A 23,832-nucleotide genomic window follows, 5' to 3' on the forward strand; every position below is an offset into this window, starting at 1 on the left:
ATTATGTGGGCATGAATTCTGAGATAGTTGGAATGAATTAACATAATGGGCTAAAGAGTAGATCAATAGAGATACAGTGGCAGACATTTAAACGGATATTTCAAGCTACTCAGAATAAATATAGTATAAGAAAATGTTCAAAGGGAGGACTGACCCCAACTTTTTAAGAATTTACATCAATTACTTCCATAAGGGGAGCGAAAGCATGGTAGGTAAATTTGTAGATGACACCAAGAAAGGTAGGAAAGTATGTTGTGAAGGTTGAATAAGCAGGTGTATATATTTCACATTGGAGTACAGTTCATTTTGGCATGAATGAAAAGCAGAGTATTACTTAAATACAGGTCGTTCCACTATAATGTGCATTTTGTTAATGGGAATTCACTATAACGCAGTTGACGAATATGGGATATTATTTCTAAAAAGCGAGCTTTTAAAGCGTGTGTGACTGTAACACAATTACATTGCCAACACTAAGTGCTGTTTCTCTAGTGCAACTTTTCTATAACATTTGAGTTGTACAAGAATGCGTCCATCGCACTATAGAAGAACTACCTGTAGAAAACAACTGCAGAATTCAGAGGGATTTGGGTATTCTACTGGGTCAGTCACGTAAAGTTAGAATGCAGGTGCAGCATGTAATCGAGAATGCTAATGGAATGCTATCCTTTATTGTGGGAGGAATTGAATGTGATAGTAAGATGTTGTGCTCCAGTTTATACAGGGTATTGATAAAATTGCAGCTTGGACACTCAGGTAGTTTTTGTCTATTATTTAATGGAGAATGTAAATACATTAAAGATGGTTCAGAGGGAATTTAATAGATTGATACTGGATTGAGTGGCCCATCTTATGATGGGATAGATTAAACAGGCTAAGCTTGTCCACTAAAATTTAGAAGCATGAGAGATGATATGTTTGCAATGCATAATATCTTGAATGCTTTTGGCAAAGTGGACATGGGGAGGATATTTACTGTTTTGTGGTTGAATCCAAAACTAAGGAGAATTATTTTAAAGTTAAGGGTAGCCCTAAATCGATATTGCGAGACAAATGACCCAGTGCTGCCACCAGGATCATATTGTGTATGCATTCTAGTGTATTCCTTCAACCCCAGTTTTTAAAACATCTTAACCTTTTTTTCTTGTGGCAAACCCAACCTTTGTAGTGATGGAGATGGATAAGTAAGAAAATTGGAGAGTTTTATTTTTAAGATATGAAGTGAAAGTTTAACTGAAAGCTTGTATTTGTTTCTTTTTCTAGCTGTCTAAATCTCTGACAGTACAATAGCGTTATGCTAGTCAACCATTAGCACTGAAACAGAACCCAGACCAACTTTCAGAATGCCTGTGCAAGCATCACAGTGGACAGAATTCCTCTCCTGTCCCATCTGCTACAATGAATTTGATGAGAACGTGCACAAACCCATCAGCTTGGGCTGTGGGCATACTGTCTGTAAAACCTGTCTGAACAAACTACATCGCAAGGCATGTCCCTTTGACCAGACTGCCATCAACACAGACATCGATGTTCTTCCTGTGAACTTTGCACTTCTGCAGTTAGTCGGTGCACAGGTAAATTTTACTTACACTGTTTCAAATGCTTAGGTTTTCTCACATTTTGATTGAACCTTTGTATCTGATTTGTAGCAATAAATGCTGAACTAATTGTTGAACTTAGATTCCAAAATGAATGTTTTTAAATACGTCAACATGTGCTGGTTATACATGAATTACTCATCTGATTAAATCAGCCATCAACCAATGTTGGGTTGTTAAATCTCTTTGGTGGTCTAATTATTAGCTCATCTCAAAGGTTTTGGTGAACAAAGATTCAGGATGCATCAAGTGTGGATACAAATGTTTGTTATGGTGTAACTAATATGGAATCATCTATCCAGATAAAGGTCTAACTACAATGGCACTATTTTTGAAAGCTTAAATCCAGTGTTTAAAAATTTAATGATAGGGTTCCAGGCAGAAGAATGAAATGACTGCATCAGTATAAAAAACCACTTTATTCAAGATTTAATTTTATTTCTCTTTTAATGTAGATGAATCATTCTGCTCTTGATACGATGTTGTATAATTGAACAGAATTATTATTTTGCAATTATACTGTATGCTGTATTGGTCTCCTTATTTAAAGAAGGGTGTAAATTGTAAATCAGAGAAAGTCATCTCAGCTAATACTTGGCATGGGCAGATTGTTTTATAAGGAAAGTCTGGACAGGTTAGACATTTGTCAGGAATTTAGAATAGGAGAAGGCATCTTGGTTGAAACATTTGAAATCCTGTGTGAATTTCACAAGGTATACAGAGAGGATTTTTCTTTTGTGGGCGAATCTAGAACTTGGGATCACAGCTTAAAAGGTTGTCCACTTAAGGTGTGGTATTTGTTTTGAGGTTCATTGATCTTAGAGCTCTCTTCTCAAAAGGCAGTGGTAGCAGAAGCTTTGAACTTTTTTTTAAGGCAGAGTTGGGTAGACTCTTAGTAGATAAATGAGAGAAAAGTTATCAAGTTGAGGAAGAATGTGGAATTCAGGTTACAATCTAATCAGCTATTATCGTGAATGGTGATGCATGAGCTTTAATTGTTCTTTCTATTATGACCAACTGTTACTACCTCATTTTGTTTTCAAAGTTGAATACGTAATATTCTCAAATTGTTGTGGAAAAGGTTTAGTTTATCCATGAGTTTTGTTCTTCTGTTTGGGTAGCAGATAGAAATACAAAAGATATTGTTCTTGTCACTACTTCTGTTGACCAGCAAAACAGAATTTAGCAAGAATGAAAGCGAATCATATAAATTTTCTGCTGGATATAACATGATTTTATTTGGTTCACCTGCCTAGGATTTGTTTCATAATGGCAATTTATTATGTTATATTACTCTTTGTAATATCAGTCACCATATAAGATAAGCCTTCGATATAATGTTTTTATTCACATTTTATTCTGTTATATTTTCAGTCTTCAAATATAATTTCTAGCTATAGTCTTCCATTTGGGCTTTCCCAAATGGCATTCATTCATTCACTTTTATAATGGTATCCATTTTGACTTTATATATAGCTAAACTCGTATGCTTGTAATAATAGCATGGACATTATTCTGCTAACCAAGTATTACTTAGTTATTTAGTTGGAGAAAGTGAGGACCGCACATGCTGGAGTTCAGAGTCGAGAGTGTGGTGCTAGAAAAGCATAGCAGGTCAGGCAGTATCCGAGGAGAGAACTGACATCCCTAATGAAGGGCTTATGTCCAAAACGTTGATTCTCCTCCTCGGATACTGCCTGACCTGCTGTGCTTTTCCAGCACTACACTTTCGACTGAGTTATTTTAGTTGAATAATATTGTTTAGAATAGACTTTAATATTCAGTTTGGTGTAACTGCTGAAAAAGAACATTTTTGAATCTTGCAGCATTGAAATGTTTTATACTATTGAATTCTTGTCAACATAATGTTGTAACTACCTAGGTCCCAGACCAGCAAACTGTGAACCTGAGTAACTTGACTGAAAATAAACATTATGAGGTTGCAAAGAAGTGTGTGGAAGAGCTGGCACTCTACTTGAAACCTCTTAGTGGAGGAAAGGGTATGTAGTACAAATTTAAATTTGCAACAGTAATTGTGAAAGTGGATTTTCCTTTCTCTGCTTTGCAGCCTCTTTACATGGCTAGAAATGTACTTATTTGATTCAGCTATATGAACAACATAATGTAATTACAATGCAGATCCCAAATTTGGTAACAACCAAGTTTCAAGAGGAATTTTTTTGTTGTGTTGTATAATCATATAAAGCAGTTGAAATAGTTAGGATACTTTGGTTAACTTGGATTAGTTTCCTGTAAGCCGGTCTATAATTTTCTTTATTCCTGAATATTTAATGAATTACTACCTATTTATCCATGACACTTAAGATGGAGACAAGACCAAGGGCATTATTGTGCTGAGTCAGACAAAGACTCAGAATAATTAGGCCAGGCCAATTAATAGAGACTGGAAGGGACAGTAGATAAATGAGTAGAAGAAAAATAAAGGGATAATTGGGAGAAGGAAATGAGTAAAAAGTGAGGTCTGCAGATGCTGGAGATCAGAGCTGAAAATGTGTCGCTGGTTAAAGCACAGCAGGTTAGGCAGCATCCAAGGAACAGGAAATTCGACGTTTCGGGCCAGAGCCTGAAATTCCTGATGAAGGGCTCTGGCCCGAAACGTCGAATTTCCTGTTCCTTGGATGCTGCCTAACCTGCTGTGCTTTAACCAGCAACACATTTTCAGAAGGAAATGAGGCCTAATTAGCAAAATGTATCTTTTGTTGGGCCTAGAAAGTCTCTTGAGTTTGAAAGAGGATGGTGGTTTATCAATTGGATGGGGGAGAGGCAGAGGCCAGAAAATGCAATCTGCTGCAAAAAGCAATTTTGCAGCTTAAAAATCAATTTTATATATCGGTTTGACCATGGTGTATTATGTCACAACTTCCGGTGACCTGAGAGCCTGTTTTTGCCTCGTAACCACTGCTGTCAGAATGTGTGATTTGATTTGGATGAAGCAATCAATTACTTTTGGCCTAGTGATAGGGAGGAAGAGAGGACATCAAGAATAAAAGAGCACAGATTTAAAAGTAATTTACAAAAGGAACTAATTTTTCATTCAGCATGCAGTTTAGGTCTGGAATGCACTGTTTGGAAGTGTGCTGGAGGTAGACTCAATCAAGGTATTCAAGAGAGCATTAGATTGTTTTGATTGCAGGGTTACAGGGAAAAGGCAGGAGAATGTCATGATGCTCATTTGGAGATCTGATGGGCAAAAGGAGCTGACTTACCTCTGTGATACTAGAAATTTTGAGAATTAACTAAAGTAAGCAATAAATTATTTATTGTCTTTCTGTATACTATGCTGTTACATGAATATTTCTGCATCTCTCCCTGGCAATCTCAAATCAATTCTGTCCATTTGACATCAACAATGGGTGGTGCTAATTTCTCTTCCTGATATTAACTATTTCAGAAGCAATCATGCCTCCAGTGTGTTTCTGCTTTGCAATAAAAAGCATCTCCAGCATGAAGGTAGTTACTTTAATTCCCCTCATCAGTTACTGTAATGTTTAACAGATCAGAGAGTTTTATAAGTGTGAACCAGTCACACCATGCCCCCTGCAAACATGTGAAAGTCTCTGGAGAAGGAATATTGTGAAACAGTGGTCTGATCAACAAAAGGATTATCTTGGTGGACAGGAACCACTGAACTACTTTCCAAGTCTTTCCCTCCACCCATTGCATCTTTTTTTAAAAAAAATCTGTTTGTCTCTCTCTGTGTGTGCAGAGGGGAGGTTTGAGGGGATTAAAATTAAAACTGAGGTTTGTTAACAGTTCATGATTTGTTGATCTGTAGTTAGAATTTATTTATTTGTAATAAATGGTAGTTCTTGTTAAGTGACCTATGCTTTCTGTCAACCTGGATCTAAAACACAGGTAAATTGGAGAAGTCTGCATATTCTTTTAAAGCCTTTAATTTTTGGATTGCCTCTGGGAATAACAGGACTTGATTTGCAATGCCCTACCCCAGTGAAGCATAACAAGTGTGACATATTTTAGAACTAATATGATACAGTTTAGAAAGGTGTAAGAAGTAAATCTGAAGGGGAAAGCAGGTGTTGGGGGGCGGGGGGGAGGTAGGAGGGATAGTGAGAAAGCAAAAGAGTTAATGTTGTAAAGGGAAGAGGAAATGGATGAATGGGGGAAGAAGGAGTGTTTAAAGTAGGGAAATTCAGATCAGTAGGAATAGCAAGATTAAACCATGGGCCAGCAACATGGAGGATGCCAGGTAAATTATTTCAAAAAACTGGTAACCTTTCAAAAATATCATCTTTTACTTTCATCACATGTCTCTGTTCTAATCCTTGATTTGTCCTTTTCTAAAAAGTAATAGTTAAAAGTACTTTTAGTTTCTTCTTGGGGACTGTGAAAAATTACTCGGTGATCTGCTGCTTGGCCAGCCTAATGACATAATTGCTTCTCCACTCTAGGAATGCCTGCTGAAAAATAATGCATGTAGTTGCATTACCACTGCACTGTACCAGAGCTGAACTTCTCATGACAAAAGTTCTTTGCCAATGAGAGCAAAATCCAGCCTCTGTCTGTCGCATTTGGCAATCTTTTCCATAGTGGTAACCAATTGCCTCTTTTCCACATGTCAAAGCTGATATTTATTGAATTGTTGAGGACTTCATTTCATAAGTTCCTTTAAAATATTGATGTTTAGCATACATTTTTGTTGTATATTAAATTCATGAAAGTGGAGTATCCAAATATCATCTATGAGTAACATGAGCTTCAAAAGTTTTCTAACTTAATTGATAATTTTAACTTATTGTTCAGGTGTTGCAAGTTTAAATCAGAGTGCACTGAGTCGACCAATGCAACGAAAACTGGTTACCTTGGTTAACTGTCAGTTGGTAGAAGAGGAAGGGCGTGTTCGAGCAATGCGAGCAGCAAGATCACTGGGAGAAAGGACAGTTACTGAGCTCATTCTGCAGCATCAGAATCCCCAGCAGCTATCTGCCAATTTGTGGGCAGCAGTGAGAGCCAGAGGTTGTCAATTTTTGGGACCAGGTAAGTGGTAAGGAAAGATATATTTTTCAGAATTGTTATTCCTACCAAAAGTTTGTTGTCTTGTAACTAAAGGTACGTGTCTATCATTGTTAGCTATAATACATATGGTTATAATATTCCCCTTTATTGGGATGCTTTGGGTTCAAATTCCCTCAAACTTGAGCACAAAAATATAGTCTGACCCTTTTAGATTTCACTTTTTTAAAGTATACAGCAACAATTAAAACCTGAAGCAATGGGGACCTGGATATTAATAATTACCTTTTTGGTAGTAGAGTGGTTAATTTATGATGAGAATGTTGTAAAAGATTTTTTGACAGCTAATTTAGAGTCCTTTAAATATGCTTCAGATTTCCACTGGAATTGCAGACCAGCTCTAACTTTCTGTAGCAATATCAGTTCATGCTCGTGTAGTGGTTTCAATGTATTCCATGGTAAGCCAGAGAAGGTGATATAATTATCACAATGCTAATGAAAGCTCGATATCATTTTAAACATAAAGTGCATACAATGGCACAGCATGTTTGGGCAGTAATTTTTGATGTTTTGTGTTTGCTGACTTCCTTCATCTTTTTGCCTGATGTTTCTGTAATATTTGCACACACAAAACAGTGAGTGACATTAGCCTCCCTGTTATTTTAATAGTGAATGATGGTTTAGCGTGTTTTCAGGATTGGTATTGTAAGTTGCCTAACAGTATCTACTTGACCATGTTGAGGGTGATTTTATATTTGAAGTGTCGTATTTCTGTATGACTGAATGGGTTTGAAACATTTGATAATTTGGTTCTTCATTCCTTCCACATGGAGAGCTGATTCCCTTGTGTGTTGCTATTTTATTGAATAGATTAAATAAATACATTGGAACATTGTGTTGCTGTTTGAATCTGACATCGTTCAGTTAGACCAAGATTGAGCTGTACCTCATCTTCCCACCTGTGTTCCATATAACTCGACATTTAACAAATCAGTATCCTTTTAGATTTTTCACATATATCCAAATTAAAATGCTGTATTTCCCATTTTCCTTTGACAGCTATGCAGGAAGAAGCTCTTAAATTGGTCTTACTTGCATTGGAAGATGGGTCAGCACTCTCTCGGAAAGTGCTGGTTCTTTTTGTTGTTCAGAGGCTGGAACCACGATTTCCTCAGGCATCCAAAACTAGTATTGGTCATGTGGTACAACTCTTGTACCGTGCTTCATGCTTTAAGGTACAATCTTTGTTTCTATTTACTCAATTTTATTTTCTCTTTCTTTTTCCCGAAATCTAAATTTTACGTATATTATTTCAAGTATTCAACTATAATTGCATTAGTGAGTTGGATATTTTTTGCTCCTGACTTTAATTTCCCAAGCATCATCATTGCCCAACCTATCTCTCTGCTTTTAGTTAAATTCTGTTTTTAATTTTCTCCACCCCTTTTTATGCTGTGACATTGCAGGAAGGAGTTTTTTTCTTCGCTATAGTCTTACCAGACGATAGGACTGCTCTCCCATGATAGAGAGGTGACTGATGGTGGTTTAACTAGAGGGTCACCATGCATCAGGTGAGAGGAGAGGTTGAGGAGGAAAGTCCGTCATGGCAACTTCAGTCAGTACGGGAATTGAACCCATACTGTTGGTGTCACTCTGCATCAAAAACCAACCATCCAGCTAACTCAACTAGCCAACCCCTCTCATTGCAGGAAAGGGGTGTTGGAAACCAATTCTTGAGCTTTTGCTAGTGCTACAATTGAGTTTGATCACTAGAAGATGCAGGGAATCAGCATATATTGATATTCCCTCTGATTTTTAATCTCTTGACTCCCCTGGTTTTAAAAAGAAATCTGTCTCCTCAGAGTCATAGAGATGTACAGCATGGAAACAGAGCCTTCAGTTCAACCTGTCCATGCCGACCAGATATCCCAACCCAATCTAGTCCCACCTGTCAGCACCCGGCCCATATCCCTCCAAATCCTGCCTATTCGTATACCCATCCAAAGCCTCTTAAATGTTGCAATTGTACCAGCCTCCACCACTTCCTCTGGCAGCTCATTCCATATACGTACCACCCTCTGCGTGAAAACGTTGCCCCTTAGGTCTCTTTTTATATCTTTCCCTTCTCACCCTAAACCTATGCCCTGTAGTTCTGGACTCCCTGACCCCAGGGAAAAGACTTGTCTATTTATCCTATCCATGCCCCTCATAATTTTGTAAACCTCTGTGAGGTCACCCCTCAGCTTCTGACACTCCAGGGAAAACAGCCCCAGCCTGTTCAGCCTCTCCCTGTAGCTCAGATCTTCCAACATCCTTGTAAATCTTTTCTGAACCCTTTCAAATTTCACAACTTCTTTCCAATAAGAAGGAGGCCAGAATTGCACACAATATTCCATCAGATTATGAATTTGCTGTAAGGAAATCAGACCTTTTATTACATTACGTTAATGTAAGCCTTGGGCACATTTTAATCATTAATATAAACATGTTGGATTAACATTAGACGTGGTGAATTTGTTGGAAGGTCATAAATTAAAGAAAATCGCACTATTTTTTGTTACCTTACATGAATATTATTTTCTCTTCACCTCATGATAACAATGTCAGCTATTTTGTAAGTTTATTTTCTTTGTTTTGCTATTAAATGAAGTGGTGCTACTATCCCTTGTTCAGAGAGATGAAAAATTGACCATTTTAAAAATGGTACTTTTGCAAATGCGATGCTGTAAACAAAGCTTAAATTTTGTGGCCTCAAGTTGGTCTTCAACCTAGCCTGGAAAGCAGAATCCATGATGGCTTATTTTGAAAATTTAGGCTTTTCAATAATGGTCATTATTTAAATAGAATACGGTTTAATGTTACGAAAGCCAATTACACTATTCCTGATAAACCATTTGTTGGTGCTTATTAATGCAAATTTTGGAAGGAAATATTGGAATGGTGGTAAGTGATTCAGCCATTTAAGCACCTTTTCAGTTTAATCATGTCTGGTCTTTATCTTGATCCCAATTTAGTCCTGTAACTCTATAATATCCATGGCCTCCATAAAAATGACCAATTTTTATTTTAAAATCTTTTAATTGAATTGTTTTCAACACCATTTCTGCAAGGACGAGTTCAGTATTCTATGAAGAAATGCTTGCTCCCTTTGCCCGTTAATGGCTTTGCTTTATGCAAGAAATTGGAGCAGAAGTAAACCATACTATCTGTTGTGTTCTTGACCATTCAAGATGATTATTGCTGACTTTGGGCTTCACCTGCACTTTCTTTCCTGCTCCTTGTATCCATCGTCTCTGAGATATCAAAAATCCATCTACTTCTGTGATAATATATCCACAACCACCTTCATTCATAAGGTTTGAATGAAATTATTTCTGCTAAACTTGTTTTAATTGGTTGTCTTGTTATCCTGAGTTTATGCTGGTGTTTTGGATTCTCCAGTCAGCAGAAACACGCCTCTTCAGCATTTGTTTATATTTCAATAAGATTGTCTCTCTTTTCTAAATCCAGAGAATATTTGCTCAGCTTCTTTTCAAAGGACAGTCCCCTCATTCAGTTGCAAATTCTGTGAACTTGCTATACCATCTGCAGTACAGGGGTGTCCGTTCTTAAATGTGAATAACTAAACTAGTGAAACTTTGCATGAAGCCCTGTACAATTTTTGCTCAACAATTTCTGTATTCTAATTTTTTTTTTGCATAAAGGCCTACAGCCCTTTCTAATTGTCTGCTGTACATGTATGCTAACTTTACGCGTTCCTTGAATGAGCACATCCAAGTCTATCAGAATGTGAGCGTTTGAGTTTCATTACCTTTTCAAATTTATTCTGCTTTTCTGTTCTTGCAACAAAAGAGAACAGCTTGACACTCCTCTGATTTGCACCATCTATCACGCTGTTGCATGCTTACTTAGCCTATCTATCTCTCTTTGGTGTCTGTACTTTCCCAGCTTGCCTTTCCACTTAGTTTTGTATCATCAGCAAGCTTGTTCCTCTGAATCAATAATATAGATAAATTGCTAAATCTACAACATTGACTCTTGAGGGCCTCCACTAGTCACAGTCAACGAACTTCCTGCTCTCTGCTTCATGTTAACCAATCCTCTCTGAATGTTAATCTAAAATTCCTAAGTCTATATACCCTTATGTAACATCACAATTTGTTGAGCAAGATTGCCTTTTGTAAGATCATGTTTACTTGTTCAAATCAACTATACTTGAAGCACATTTATGGTTTATTATTGAATAGATACCAGCATTTTTCCAATGACTCTCAGTTTAACTATCCTGTGGTTCCCTATGGTTTTGTCTTTCTCTCCTTTCTTATAGGAAATCAGCTTCCAATGTGATGGGACTCAAGTCTAAGAAATTTTGGAAAATCATAGCTTGCGCATTTGTCCTCTCTGTAGCTATGTGTTTTACTGTCTTAAGTTTTATTTTTGTTCTTGTTCTGGACTGTCTCTTTGTCTCTTTGTCTCTTGTCATCAAATACATATTCTACAAATCTTGATTGCAACATTCACACCCTCCTTTCTGTATTTAAATGAATACTAGTGTAGTCTGTTCAATTTGACTTGCTATTTTAGATGATCTAGCCCTTTCAAAACTGCATCTCCTTTGAGGGCAATGTGTTTTTCCTAAATGCAGTAATTTAGATTGGCTGTAAACATAGTTGACTCAGCACTGAGTGATGAAAGAACAATAACTAAGCTCGTTTACTGATCTATCTTCTGTGCTATTAAATTTTTCTATGGTTTTCTTTCTTACTGTGGAATGTTTCTCTGTAGGTTACTAAAAGGGATGAAGACTCTTCTCTGATGCAACTGAAAGAAGAGTTTCGTACTTATGAAGCTTTGCGCAGGGAGCATGATGCACAGATTGTTCATATTGCCATGGAGGCTGGACTTCGAATTTCCCCTGAGCAATGGTCTTCTCTTTTGTATGGAGATTTGGCACATAAATCACATATGCAGTCTATCATTGATAAGGTAGTTGTTGTAGAAAACTTGTAAATTATGCTTTTTTTTCCCCCAGTGAAATGTTCACGTTGCAATGCGACTTCAGCTCAGAACATATTTACACAAACATTGTTTAGCCATTTTAACATGTGAAAAATATTTAGTTTGTGAAAAGAATGTTAGTTAAAGGCAGAATTAATTAATTCCTACCATAAATCTTACATTATTTCATTACAAAATAGTTTGATGTCATTTATAAAGTATTTAAATTTTTGTATATCAGATTTATTAATAACTGCTTATTATTAACTGGTCAGCATTTTCAATGTTGCTTTCAACCTTGACTATCATGCTCCTATAATAACTCCATGCCCAATATGGTATAGTAGTAAATAAGTGCCCCCAAGTGGCCTTTGTATCCATTGATAGGTATTGACTGCATAGTTTGGCTTTAAATTCTTGATTTCTTAGTAGTTCAGCCTGAGCAAGAACAGAGATTCAATGTTCCTGTTGAAATGCATTGAGTGATAAATCATTTTTCAGAAAATGCTTAGAACAAGTCATTTACATATCATCAAAGATGTGAATATATAATTGCAATAATGGCTGAAAATAGAGAAAAACCCTTCTACCTTAATCATCACTTGCATGATATTTCAATAGAGTCAGAAATGTTACTCAAAATAATTTTATTAATATTCACAGAGCTGCAAAGGCATGTGTTGCATGCAGTCCCTGTATGGTATATGTTGTCATTCTGGCTAACCTGAAGGAAACTAACCAATTTAGAATTAATGTAGTCTGTCATTTTACAGTTTTGGTGTGCAGCTGCAGACACTTCTTGAGCTTTAAACTTTTGACATACTTGAAATTTCATGTCAGACTTTTGAATGAACTTGTTAGTAATGGTTAAACTAGCAGTACAGTTTCTAATAAATCTTTGCTATAAAGTTAATTGTGTAATTGAATATTTTGTTTATAAGTTACTGAAGTCATATTTTAATAGTTTATTTTAAGCCATTCTTTACCCTTATTTCCTTGTATCAAGCTCCAATCCCCAGAATCTTTTGCAAAGAGTGTACAGGAATTGACTATTGTCCTACAACGGACAACAGATCCAGCTAATCTGAACCGACTCCGATCCCATCTTGAACTTCTGGCTAATATTGATCCTAACCCAGGTATGTATGAATTTGTAACCTTTCTAATCTAGAAGAACATTGAATTTCAAAGAAAGTACACTATACGTATATTTATCCCTTGATTTTATCCCGATATTTTAGAGTTAGTTACTTTCCTGGAAGAAATAAATCATTACCAGTGATATTGCAGCTGTGGCACTACTGCTGTGAAGTTGGAGGTGTGTACTGTACCTTTTAAGAGAGAGTGAATATAGGCACCTGTCGTGATTGACAGCAGTCTCAGCATTTACTGGAAAACTGAAAGTATGTAACTTTGGCTGTGAAATAAGTACTTGAACTTGGTTGCTGTTTTCACAGCCATTTGATTTAACCAATCAGTTTACATTATGCCCCAAAATACTAAAACCCAATCAAATTTTACTGTTTTGACAACATTGAACCAATGAGACAATCCAATGTTTTGAGGTATTAAAAAGTAGGTATTTTGGACAGTTAGCCAGAAAAAGAGCACCACCTGCCATTGTCATATAGAATGTCCGCAAATCCTCTCTCTGAAGGGTACCTTCCTTTCATATGAAAAATCTGTGCAACAGAAGACCAAAGACAACCCAGGGAGATCTACAAACAGAGGAGAATCATCACCTAAAGAGGACAACTGCAGTCTGGTTTTGAAAATTGATGTGATGGAAATTTAATAGGGGCTTTATAGGATCAGTGTATTGTTATAGAGTCGGAGATAGATGACAAATCTTTGAGAAAGGAGGCTTAGTAGTTGTAAATAATTGTTTAATGTTCTCTTTTAGAGTTAAAGAAAATTAAATTAAAATTCTATTCTTTAAGTCGTGGAACTTGGATAGCTCTCTGTCACTCGTACTTTAACAGATTGCGAAGCGTGGTGAGCTTTTCTGTATTTGGTTTAATTAGCAGAGGGGTTCACTGCTGTGTCATAACATTGTGTTTTTAAGCCATTGCCTAGTGTTTTACATTGCTTGTTCTAACTTCATAAACTGCACATTACTATTTTAATGGGTTGGTATTTTGTATTTTGTCTTTACTGACTTTATCACTTTAGAACACGTTTGTTACAATAGAAATTGAATAACTGGCTCAGTTTGAAGGAGCACTGTACAATATGGCTGTGGTCCAGTCTGCCCACAATATGCTATAATTGATTCTTGGTCCTTTGTGTTAGCTGAGTTCTGCCAGAGCAGCAATAAAGATTCTAAAATTGGCATTTGCCCAGGATGCGTTTTGATTCTTGATCATTATTCGAATAGCTTCTCCCGGTTGGATGTGCACTAAGAGTAAAACAGGATTGATGATAATTCTGCAATGAATAGTCAAAATAGTCACCTTCCAGAATTATGCCATTTGGATGAGGTGCCACAAAAATGCCAGAAAATATGTTTTTGAACTTTTCCATGGTCAAAGAGATTAAAAACAAGAGTTAACACTTCTTCAGCACAACTGATTAATCTTTAATAGATTATATACATTGTTTTGCATGTTGCAGGAAAACGTGTTTTGTGTCTTTGTCTTTAAGATGCAGCACCTCCAACATGGGAGCAACTAGAGAATGCAATGGTAGCTGTAAGGACTGTAGTACACGGACTTGTGGATTTCATCCAGAACTTCAGTAAAAAAGGCCATGAAGCACCACAAGTAATACTTCTGTTCTGTGACTTTTTTTAAAATGGCATCTCTGCAGCTGTAGTTTTTTAAAAAAATGTGTTGACATAATGTAAGTGGAACTGGATCTAGTTGTGATGAAAATTAACCCTTCAAAGTAAGTTTAAAGACATAAACAGAATTATATTTTGCTTTGAATCACTTCACAGCAAGCATTTTAAAGTATTTGATTATTTGTTGAAGCTTTTCATTTTGCCTCATGAGAAAATTCATGCAAGAAATATCAAGAACAGAAAATGATATTTTGAGGATAATGCTGATTGCTTGGCAAGCGAACTGTGGGAAAGGCTCTACTCTAGAATACACTACGTTTTGACAGCTAACTGCCAAACTTTGCTTAAATGTTAAACCAGACAAGTTGACTGTGATTAGCTAAATCAGGTTGTTGTGGAGCAGGACCATAAGACACAGAATTTATAGCAAAAGCACTCTGAAAGCCAGTACTTCCAAATATACCTGTTGGATTATAACCTGATGTTTGTGATTTTTTTTCACTTTGTCCACCCCAGTCCAACACCAGCTCCTCCACATCTTGATTAGCCAAAGTATTACCCTGAAAAATGAACAAGAGAATGCCTTAATTATTGAGTTGAAGCAATTGCAGTTTGGGTACCTGTTCTTTCTATCTGTGTATGTGTATTCCAGTATGCAAAAAATGTGCTACATGTAAGCCCAACAGACAATCCTAAATTAGTCGTCAGTGTAATTCATTGTAATTCATTATTTAGCAAACGTTGTTCAGCACATGAACTGGCCATATAGTTGTGCAAATTGCTGCAATCACTTTTAAGCAGATTTTTCACAGATCCCTTCACACTTATGCATGCCGTACAGGTCTTTCCAGTTGCTGGCAATTTACTGTCCATATGTTCATTTGAATTGTTCATCTTTTTACATCATTGCACCACTCAAGGAAGCAATGGGCATTTGTGCTGCAGCTCTATGTTAGGCCCTCCACCATTTATTAATCTGTATTTATTGACCTTATGAACTCAAATTTGATCAATTGAGTTTTTTCCTAACGTCAGCATCTATGCCCAGATGTGATATTGTTATGGGACTCTTACCAAGCCCATCTCTAGCAAAACTCTTTGTTGGGTACCATGAGAAAAGTCTCTTCAGTGGAATGACCCCCAACCTCCGACCCCTTGCATCTTGCCGATGTGCAGATGATGCATTTGCTATATTTTAATCTACGTCTACATGTACAAAATTCCTAAAGTCCTAACTGGCTCCATCTTGAATTCAAATTGACCATTGAAATGGAGCAGTCAAATGAGCTCCCTTTCCTTGACATCTTAGTTGAAAAATTAACTGAGGGTTGTCTACAACTACATAATGCAAACCTTGTAAAATGTTTTGGGATTCCTGTAGTTCCATGTGCTACAACATTGACATGATCAGAAAATATGGCCCAAGCCTTATTCACCATGCAAGCTTGATGTTGAAATAGGGCACATCAAAACCATTCTGTGGGATAATGGCTACCCTGATCAGCTTTCTTGCTGTATGTTATGCAAACTCATGATTGCATCTCAGGTCATCGCTTTTGTTCTGAGAAATACTCAGTTTGTAGATTACCTTCAAATGTAAAATATCTTAAACCTTTGTGCAACAGATGATGCTGCTGTTTCCCAATGCTATTTTGCTGTCAAACCTGAAAGATGTTCTTTCTGTCGCTCCTCCAAATGAGTAACATTAGACTAGATTACTCACAGTGTGGAAACAAGCCCTTCGGCCCATGGTATATGAATTTCAAAGCCAACGTGATACTAAGGTCTGCGAGCTATACATTCCAGTGACTGGTTGATAGTTTCAAATGCAATGTTCCTTTTGGTTGTTTGCATCAAACCAGATTCTGATTATATCCGAAATTATATATTTGCAAAACTCTCTAAGCAAACTACTGCAGATGCTGAGATCTGAATGAAACAAAAAAGAAGTTGCTGAAGAAACTCCAATAGATTTGGCAGAATCTGTGGAGAGAATAAGTACTTTTTACATCCTTTGACTATTCTTCAGAACAGTTCTGAAGAAGGATCAATGGACTCAAAACATTAACTCTATATTTTCTCTTCATAGATGCTGCCAGACCTGCAGTAACTTGTTTCTCCAGTAACTTCTGAATTTCGTTCTTGCAAAACTCTAAATCCAACATTGGATGTGATTCTGGAATTGGATAACACTTGATAAGTAATTCTGACCATGCAAATAGTAATGCTGACAACCAGTTTGGGATTGTCAATCAAGCTCACAGTTTCTACTACATTATAGATATTAATGCACAGGGCCCTAGTCTTTGCAAACATAAAAAGCATGTAGACACACTGCGCTATTTCAACTCAACAAAATAGATGGCAGCCTTTCTCTGGTTTGTTTCTTAGGGCATGCCTTTGCCAATCAGAATCAAACTGCCTGGTTTAAAATTTAAGCAAAACTTGGCAATTAACTGTTAATCTTCATTATCTCTCACATATTCTCCCTGGCATTAGGTAGACTTTATTCTGGAGTTGTATAAACATTTATTTTCCTTTTACTTTAATATGTCTTGTGAATTGTTCTAAACAACAATTGAGTCTAAAAGCTTCAACAAAATTGTCTTTTTCTTAGCAAAACTGAAGTTCTATATTAACTGATTATTTGTAATACAAAGTGATCACTATCGAGCTAGAAATAATTCATTGCCATTGATAATGATTTATTGTAATTTTTGAAGGCATTTCAAAAATCGAATGTGCTCAGTCATATTCATAATATTCATTATTACTTTCAGCCACAGCCAAACAGCAAATATAAAACCAGCATGTGCCGAGATCTTCGACAACAAGGAGGTTGTCCTCGTGGAGCTAACTGTACCTTTGCCCACTCCCAAGAAGAGTTGGAAAAGTATATATGTTCTTTGAATTGTTTCATTCAATTTATACCTTTTTATCATTCATTGTGGAAAACAAGTCTATTTTGTGTCACTGACCTCATTCTCCAGATTCAGTGACAAAAATGTCCTCATTCATGAATAATGTTAATGCTGTGAAATGTAACACTTTTTGGCATAACATATCAAGTACTTTTAAATTGAATTCTAAATTGGCTTTATTATTATTCAAAGATGCAATTCTTCCACTTAAAGTACAGCACACTGTCTGATGGGTATATACACTTGCTGCACTAGCTGCTGTTTTGTCAACTCTGAGGGAAATTAGGAACTTTATTGATGCTGCCGTTCTGAATGAAGTATGAGCTGTGACACACGAATGAAGTCTTATTTTGTCATATGCTTTTGCATAATTTTTAAACCTTATTAAAAATATTAATAAAACAAAAGTAGCAGTCCATGCACTTATATTGAGGTGGTTGCAAAAATATGATAAAATTTAAGTAATCAATTTTGCGTAGTTGCAACATTCAGAGATGGCATTATCAATCTCAACTTGTTGGCCTTTTATTTCAGAATAATATCATGCAATTTTATACTTGTTTAATACTTTTGAATTATGCAAGATTACAGATATGAAACTTGTTTTCACTCCGTGTCCAAGCTCCCTTCCTGAGCATTTCTAGCATTTTCTGACTTTATTAATTTTTGTAAATTATTTTACAGTTCACATTTTGCTGTGTATGCAGTATACGCAATCAGATTGAGAGCTTTGTCTATTTTTTTTAAACCAAGTGATCATTTAACATAGCTGGTCTTTACCATGAGTTCTACTGTTATTGGTTATATCACGTAAAAATAGATATTTGTATCCTTGATAACAGATATCGGATGCGGAATAAGAAGATTAATTCTACTGTCAGGCCCTTCCCTCTGTCCCAAGCTCTTCAGAACAAAGTTGGAATCACTAACATAATCACAACATCTGCAGGGAATGTAGTTTCTATGACAGGATCCACTGAAACCACTGTGAAAATGGTGCAGACGCCAAATGGGATAATTAGTCCAGAAAGTACTCCACAACTAATACCCCGCTGTGCAGATACCTCAGCTGCTTTAGAAAACGCTAAGAAAATTGGACAAAACTGCCTAAGTACATCTGGATCATTGTCTGGTTCACCACCAGAAAAGTAAGATACATCTTCTGTAAAATTTCACTTGCCTACAATGTTGTTGTTCTACACCTTCTTCTAATTAGTTTTGTCATCTACTATGATAAATCAAATGTCACAAATTGACAAGCCCGTTAAGCAGCTGTGTTTAAGGCTTCCAGATTGGTACATATTAAATACTGTTTTGCAGAACAAGCATCCCCTTCTAGTTGGTTCATGCAGTCTTCAGACCACACTCTTCCAACCAATCTCATACAATCAGATGTTGTCTTGTCCTACTAGTTTGGCACAAACGTGATGTAGAATATTTATAGTCATATTTTCTGAGAGATTCAGTTCCAGATGTTGTCATGTTTGTTCATGGGAGTATAATGCAGTACTAAAATTAGTTTATAAAGATATTCTGTAGCATTTCCAAATATTATCTCATGAAAATGTATTTTCTTCAAGATGGATTGCAGCTAATCTTTTGATATACTGAGATTATAATATCCAATGTGAATATATTTAGTAGATTCATGTTACTTTAAGTTGCAGACCATGGCATGTCATATTAATGTCATATTGAAAGGTTGTTTTTTTGTGACCGGGAACAACGTTTAAATGCTTAGCAGTTTGACCATTCCAAGGAGGAGAAATTTATTTAACATTTCAGTACATACTTTGAGTATTAGACAGTTCTGAAATTTTGATTTTATTCTTCCTGAAATCATTCAAATGAAAATAATTCATCCTTAGTCTCTATAGATTCCCTAGAGAGCCATAAAGGGACAAAAGTGGTATACAGTCAGTTTTTTTTATTGGAGAGATTGTGGATGCATTGTCAATTTGGTTTTTTTTGCCATGAGTGTTATGAGATTTTAGCTCACTAATGCATACAATGCATTTGGGTTATATTCCTAAGAAAGTAACTGGACTCATTAATGTTGTATTGAAGCCAACGCAACTCTTTTTATTTCCTTTTATATATTTGACTCCTTTCAGGAGAAAATACTTGTGGCTTGAAAAGCTGAATTGTCCTTGGTTCTTAATTGTTCCAAATCTTATTTAAAAATGATTTTTTAGGAATATTTTTAATAATTTTCCATTGGCGTTTATGTTGGGGATCTTCATTTATATCATCTTCCATTTTGACTAGAAAAACTCCCTGTTCTGTTTTAAAATAATCTCCATGGGATCACAATGTGTAAAGAAGAAATTTGTAAAATATACTCTTAGCACTAAGTTTGCAAAATGTATACAAACCATATTTTCTGGGCCAGCTAATTGAAATAATGTTTTGCTATCAGACTGTACATTTATTTTTCCAGTAAAGTTGGCTCCCCTCCCAAGACCATTCTCAACCAGGTGCTCGCTACCCCAGCTGTCGTATCATCACATATTGGGTCAGATGCAACTTCACTACCATCCTCAAAATCTGTGTCAAGGGTATCAGTATACCCATCCCAGCAACCTGACTTGTATTATCAGGACCCCAGGACGCCAGTTTCCTATGAACTGACTGCTTATCATCAGCCAGGTAAGTCACTGCTAGAATGATAAGCAATAAAATTTTATGTTAAGAGAAGAAACAATTCAACACATCTAATCTGTGGAGATTCTTGGTGCATTCTGAAACTGATCCCATAGTCTTGCTGCCTTCTTCCAGCTGTTAATCTACCTCTGCTTCATATATTTAGGCAGATTTTCCATAAAGTCATGATATCGAAGGTTATTTTTGCAACTTTTCTCTTGTTTAACAAAATTACTCTTTGTATCCATGTTCACTCCCCATCTCTAGTGTCCTCAAGCTTCACAAATCTGCGCTCTAATTTTGGCCTCTTGAGCATCTCTTTTTTTTATTATTATTACATAATTTGTGGCTGAATCTTATTTTGCCTAGATTCTAAACTCTGGAATACCATCTTACACCCCTCCACTTCACTACCTGGTTTTCCTCCTTTTAAGCTGTTACTTGATATTTCCTCTTCGACCAAGCTTGTCTTCTTCTGATCTAATTGCTAGATATTCCAATCAGAAATGCAGTCATTGAAATGGAGGACAGAACTCATAGTCTGAAGTTGTTGCATGCAGAAGGCTATAAAGCAGACAATAGGTCCAGTTCTGTGGCTTGTATTCAGCTTTGCTGGAACACCATGGCAAACACTGGACAGAAATGTGAGCATGAGAACAAGTTCATATATTGAAATGGGAAATGTTTAGAAAGTCATTATCATTCTTAGTAACTGAACAGAGGTGTTCCACAAAGTGGAATATCTTGGCCCATTATCTTGTGTGGTATATCTATTTTTACAGTGCTCCTTTAATATCATTTGAACATTAATTATGTTAAAGAAATTATATAAATTTTGTAAATATATAGCATGATATTGGAGAGAACATCCAATCTAATCAATGTTCTATATGACAGTTTGAAAGAATTGGTCTGTCTAATTTTTAATTTAATTTTGTCTTTTCAAGCTGGGCTCTCTTTTATATATTTAGCATAATATTTTGTTTTCATTTCAGATTAGTTACTCAATTTAGTTAACTTTTTCTCTGATATTTTTAATGCAGGAGGGTATTATCCTCCACATCCTGGTCTACCATCTGGTGTGTCTCCTTGCCTTCCTCGTTATGTACGGCCCAACAGTATGCCAGAATCCCCACTCCCACCCACTGTGCCATACGCTGACCACTACAATGCATATCCACCTCGGGATCGTCTAGCCTCGTCTCCTTACCCATCAGCAACCCCGCAACAGTATGGTTCAGTCCCAGCAGTGCATTCCGGAATGTATACACCAGTCTATGATAGCAGGCGCATGTGGAGGCCGCAGATGTACCCACGGGATGATGTTGTGCGGAGTAATTCTTTACCTCCAATGGATATGGTGCCTTCAGCTGCCTACCATCCACCACCACGAGAAAGATACAGTTCGCTTGATGGATATTATTCCATGGCTGGGCAGCCAGCAAATGAACAAAGAAGTGTCAGCATTCAGAAGGTCAAGTAAAACATTGAAATATTGATCTTTCTCTGTTACTTGCTGCAGTATATTTAAATGTTCACTTTCTTGCCTATCAATGAGAAATTTATTTGAAATAGAGTTTGGATTATAAAGATTTTTTTTAGAATTATTGTTGTGGTTCACCTCCCATTTGAAACACTAATGTCAGTGTTTATTTTATGAGATGTTTATCTCCTCTCGCAAACAGAAATGTTAAAGATATGTACTAGAAGATTCTAACTAGCAGTTGTCCCTCAACAAAAGTCATCAGAATATATTAAATCAGTTATTTCATTACTTGACACCGCTGAACAAAACTTGATCATGTTTATCCTAATAGAAACTTTATTTATAAAAGTAATTATAAGGACACTCCAAAATGCAATTGTAGCACTATGAAGTGCTTTACTTTTCTTTAATTCATTCCTGGGTTGTCAGCTGTTTGTGTCAGAATTTTTTTACCTATCGCTAGTTGCCCTTGAGCGCTTGCTGGTGAGCTGCCACCTTGAATTACTGCTGTCCATTTGGTGTGGGTAGACCCACAATGCTGTTGGGGAGGGAATTCCAGGATTTTGACCCAGCAATTGAAGAATTGAGAGAGTTTTCTAAATCAATATGGTGAGTGGCTTGAAAAGTGTAGTGGTGTTCCTGTGTATCCGCCATCCTTGTCCTTTTAGATAACGGTGGTTGTGGGTTTGGAAGGTCCTGACTGATTTCTGCAGTGCATCTTGTAGATGTTGTACACTACTTTACTGATCCTAGGCGATAGAGGGAATGAATTTTTGTGTATGTGGTGCCTTACAAATGGACTGGTTTCTCCTGGAGGTGTTAAGCTTCTTGAGTGTTTGTTGGAGCTGTACTTATCCAGGCAAGTGGTGAGTATTCCATCGTGATCCTGACGTTTGCCTGTAGATGATGACAGGTTTTGGAAAATAGAGTTGAATTGGTTGCTCCAGGATTCCTGGTCTGTTACAGTGACAGTATTTATATGGCTGCACAGTTTGCTGAGAGTTCAACCCTAGGATGTTGATGGTGGGGTTTCAGTGATGATAATGCCATTGAATGTCAAGAAACAATGATTAGATTATCTCTTGTTGGAGATAGTAGGTTCCTGGTATTTACATGGTACAAATTTTATACGCCACTTGTCAGCCTGATCCTGGATGCTGTCTAGATCTTGCTACATTTTGGAGATTGACATTGGACAGTATCTGAAGAGTCACAAATGGCATTGCAGTTATCAGTGAACATCTTCACTCTGATCCTTGAGTGGAGGGAGGGTCATTAATGAAGCAGTTGAAGATGGTCGGGCCTAGAATACTATCCCACGGAACTTCTGCAAAGATATCCAGGAACTAAGATGATTGATGTCCATCAACCAAAACCATCTTTTTTTAAATGCTAGGTATGACTGTGACCAACAGAGAATTGTTCACTTGATTTTCATTGACTATAGTTTTGCTGGGGTTCCTTGTTGCTACAATCTGTCAAATGTGGCCTTTTCAACTTCTTTGGCCGCCTTTGAACCAAAATTGTAATGAGATCAAGAGCAGAGTGGCCTTGGCAGAAACCAATCAGAGCACAGATTATTGCAAAGTAAGTGTTGCTTGATAGCACTGTTTATGACACCTTCCATCATTTTACTGATGATCAAGAGTACGTAAACTTGCCAGGTTGGATTTTTCCTCCTTTTTGGGTACAGGAAATACTTGGCCAGTTTTCCACATTGTCAGGTGGATCCAATATTGTAGCTGTAATGGAACAGCTTGGCTAAGATAGTGGCTAGTTCTGGAGGGCATGTCTTCAGTACAATTTCTAGAATGTTTTCAGGCCCACGGCGTTCGCAGTATCTACTGCCCCCAGTTGTTTCTTTGTATCATATGAAGTGATTTCAATTGGTTGAAAACTTGCCATCTGTGATGCTGGGCATCTGTGAGCTGAGAGGTGTCATCCACTTGCCACTTGTGGCTGAAGATTATTGTTGTTTTAGTCTTATCATTTTGCATTAATGTTCTGGGATCACCATCATTTGAGGATGATTATATTTATCCAGTCAGTTGTTTAATTGTCATCCATCATTCACAACTGGAAGTATTGCAGAGCTTGAATCTGATCAAATGGTTGTGAAATTGTTTAGCTCTGCTTATCATTGCTGCTTAACTGTTTGACTTGCAGGCAGTCCTGTTTGTAGTTTCACTAGGTTGATTTCTCATTTTTAGGTCTGCCTGATCCTGTTGCCAGCAAGTTTGCATGCACTTTTCATTGAATCAGAGTTGATCTCCTGGCTTAATGGTAATGGTGGAATGCATCTATGCTGAGTCATCAAAGCCTCAGATTGTGGTGGAGAACATTTTTTTTCTCTGCTGCTGTTGGATACCCAGACTTGAGTTGCTAGATTTGTTTGAAGTCTGTCTGATTTAG

At 36.7% G+C, this 23,832-nt stretch overlaps 1 protein-coding gene across 4 annotated transcripts in view; it reads left to right on the top strand.

The window, feature by feature from the left end:
* The window catches only part of rc3h2 (ring finger and CCCH-type domains 2), a 113,723-nt gene that overhangs the window by 52,187 nt on the left and 37,704 nt on the right, over positions 1–23,832 (top strand). For all 4 annotated transcript variants that reach the window (XM_060841382.1, XM_060841379.1, XM_060841381.1 and 1 more), the window contains 11 exons: positions 1,264–1,574; positions 3,481–3,598; positions 6,381–6,614; positions 7,650–7,825; positions 11,376–11,576; positions 12,595–12,727; positions 14,232–14,350; positions 17,151–17,263; positions 18,134–18,439; positions 19,732–19,940; positions 20,978–21,408. In XM_060841382.1, coding sequence (XP_060697365.1) covers positions 1,344–1,574; positions 3,481–3,598; positions 6,381–6,614; positions 7,650–7,825; positions 11,376–11,576; positions 12,595–12,727; positions 14,232–14,350; positions 17,151–17,263; positions 18,134–18,439; positions 19,732–19,940; positions 20,978–21,408 — 2,271 coding nt within the window. In that variant the 5' untranslated portion in view covers positions 1,264–1,343. The remainder of the gene's footprint in view (positions 1–1,263; positions 1,575–3,480; positions 3,599–6,380; positions 6,615–7,649; positions 7,826–11,375; positions 11,577–12,594; positions 12,728–14,231; positions 14,351–17,150; positions 17,264–18,133; positions 18,440–19,731; positions 19,941–20,977; positions 21,409–23,832) is intronic.

Source organism: Hemiscyllium ocellatum, chromosome 21 (genome assembly GCF_020745735.1).
Source record: "Hemiscyllium ocellatum isolate sHemOce1 chromosome 21, sHemOce1.pat.X.cur, whole genome shotgun sequence".
Lineage (NCBI taxonomy): Eukaryota > Metazoa > Chordata > Chondrichthyes > Orectolobiformes > Hemiscylliidae > Hemiscyllium > Hemiscyllium ocellatum.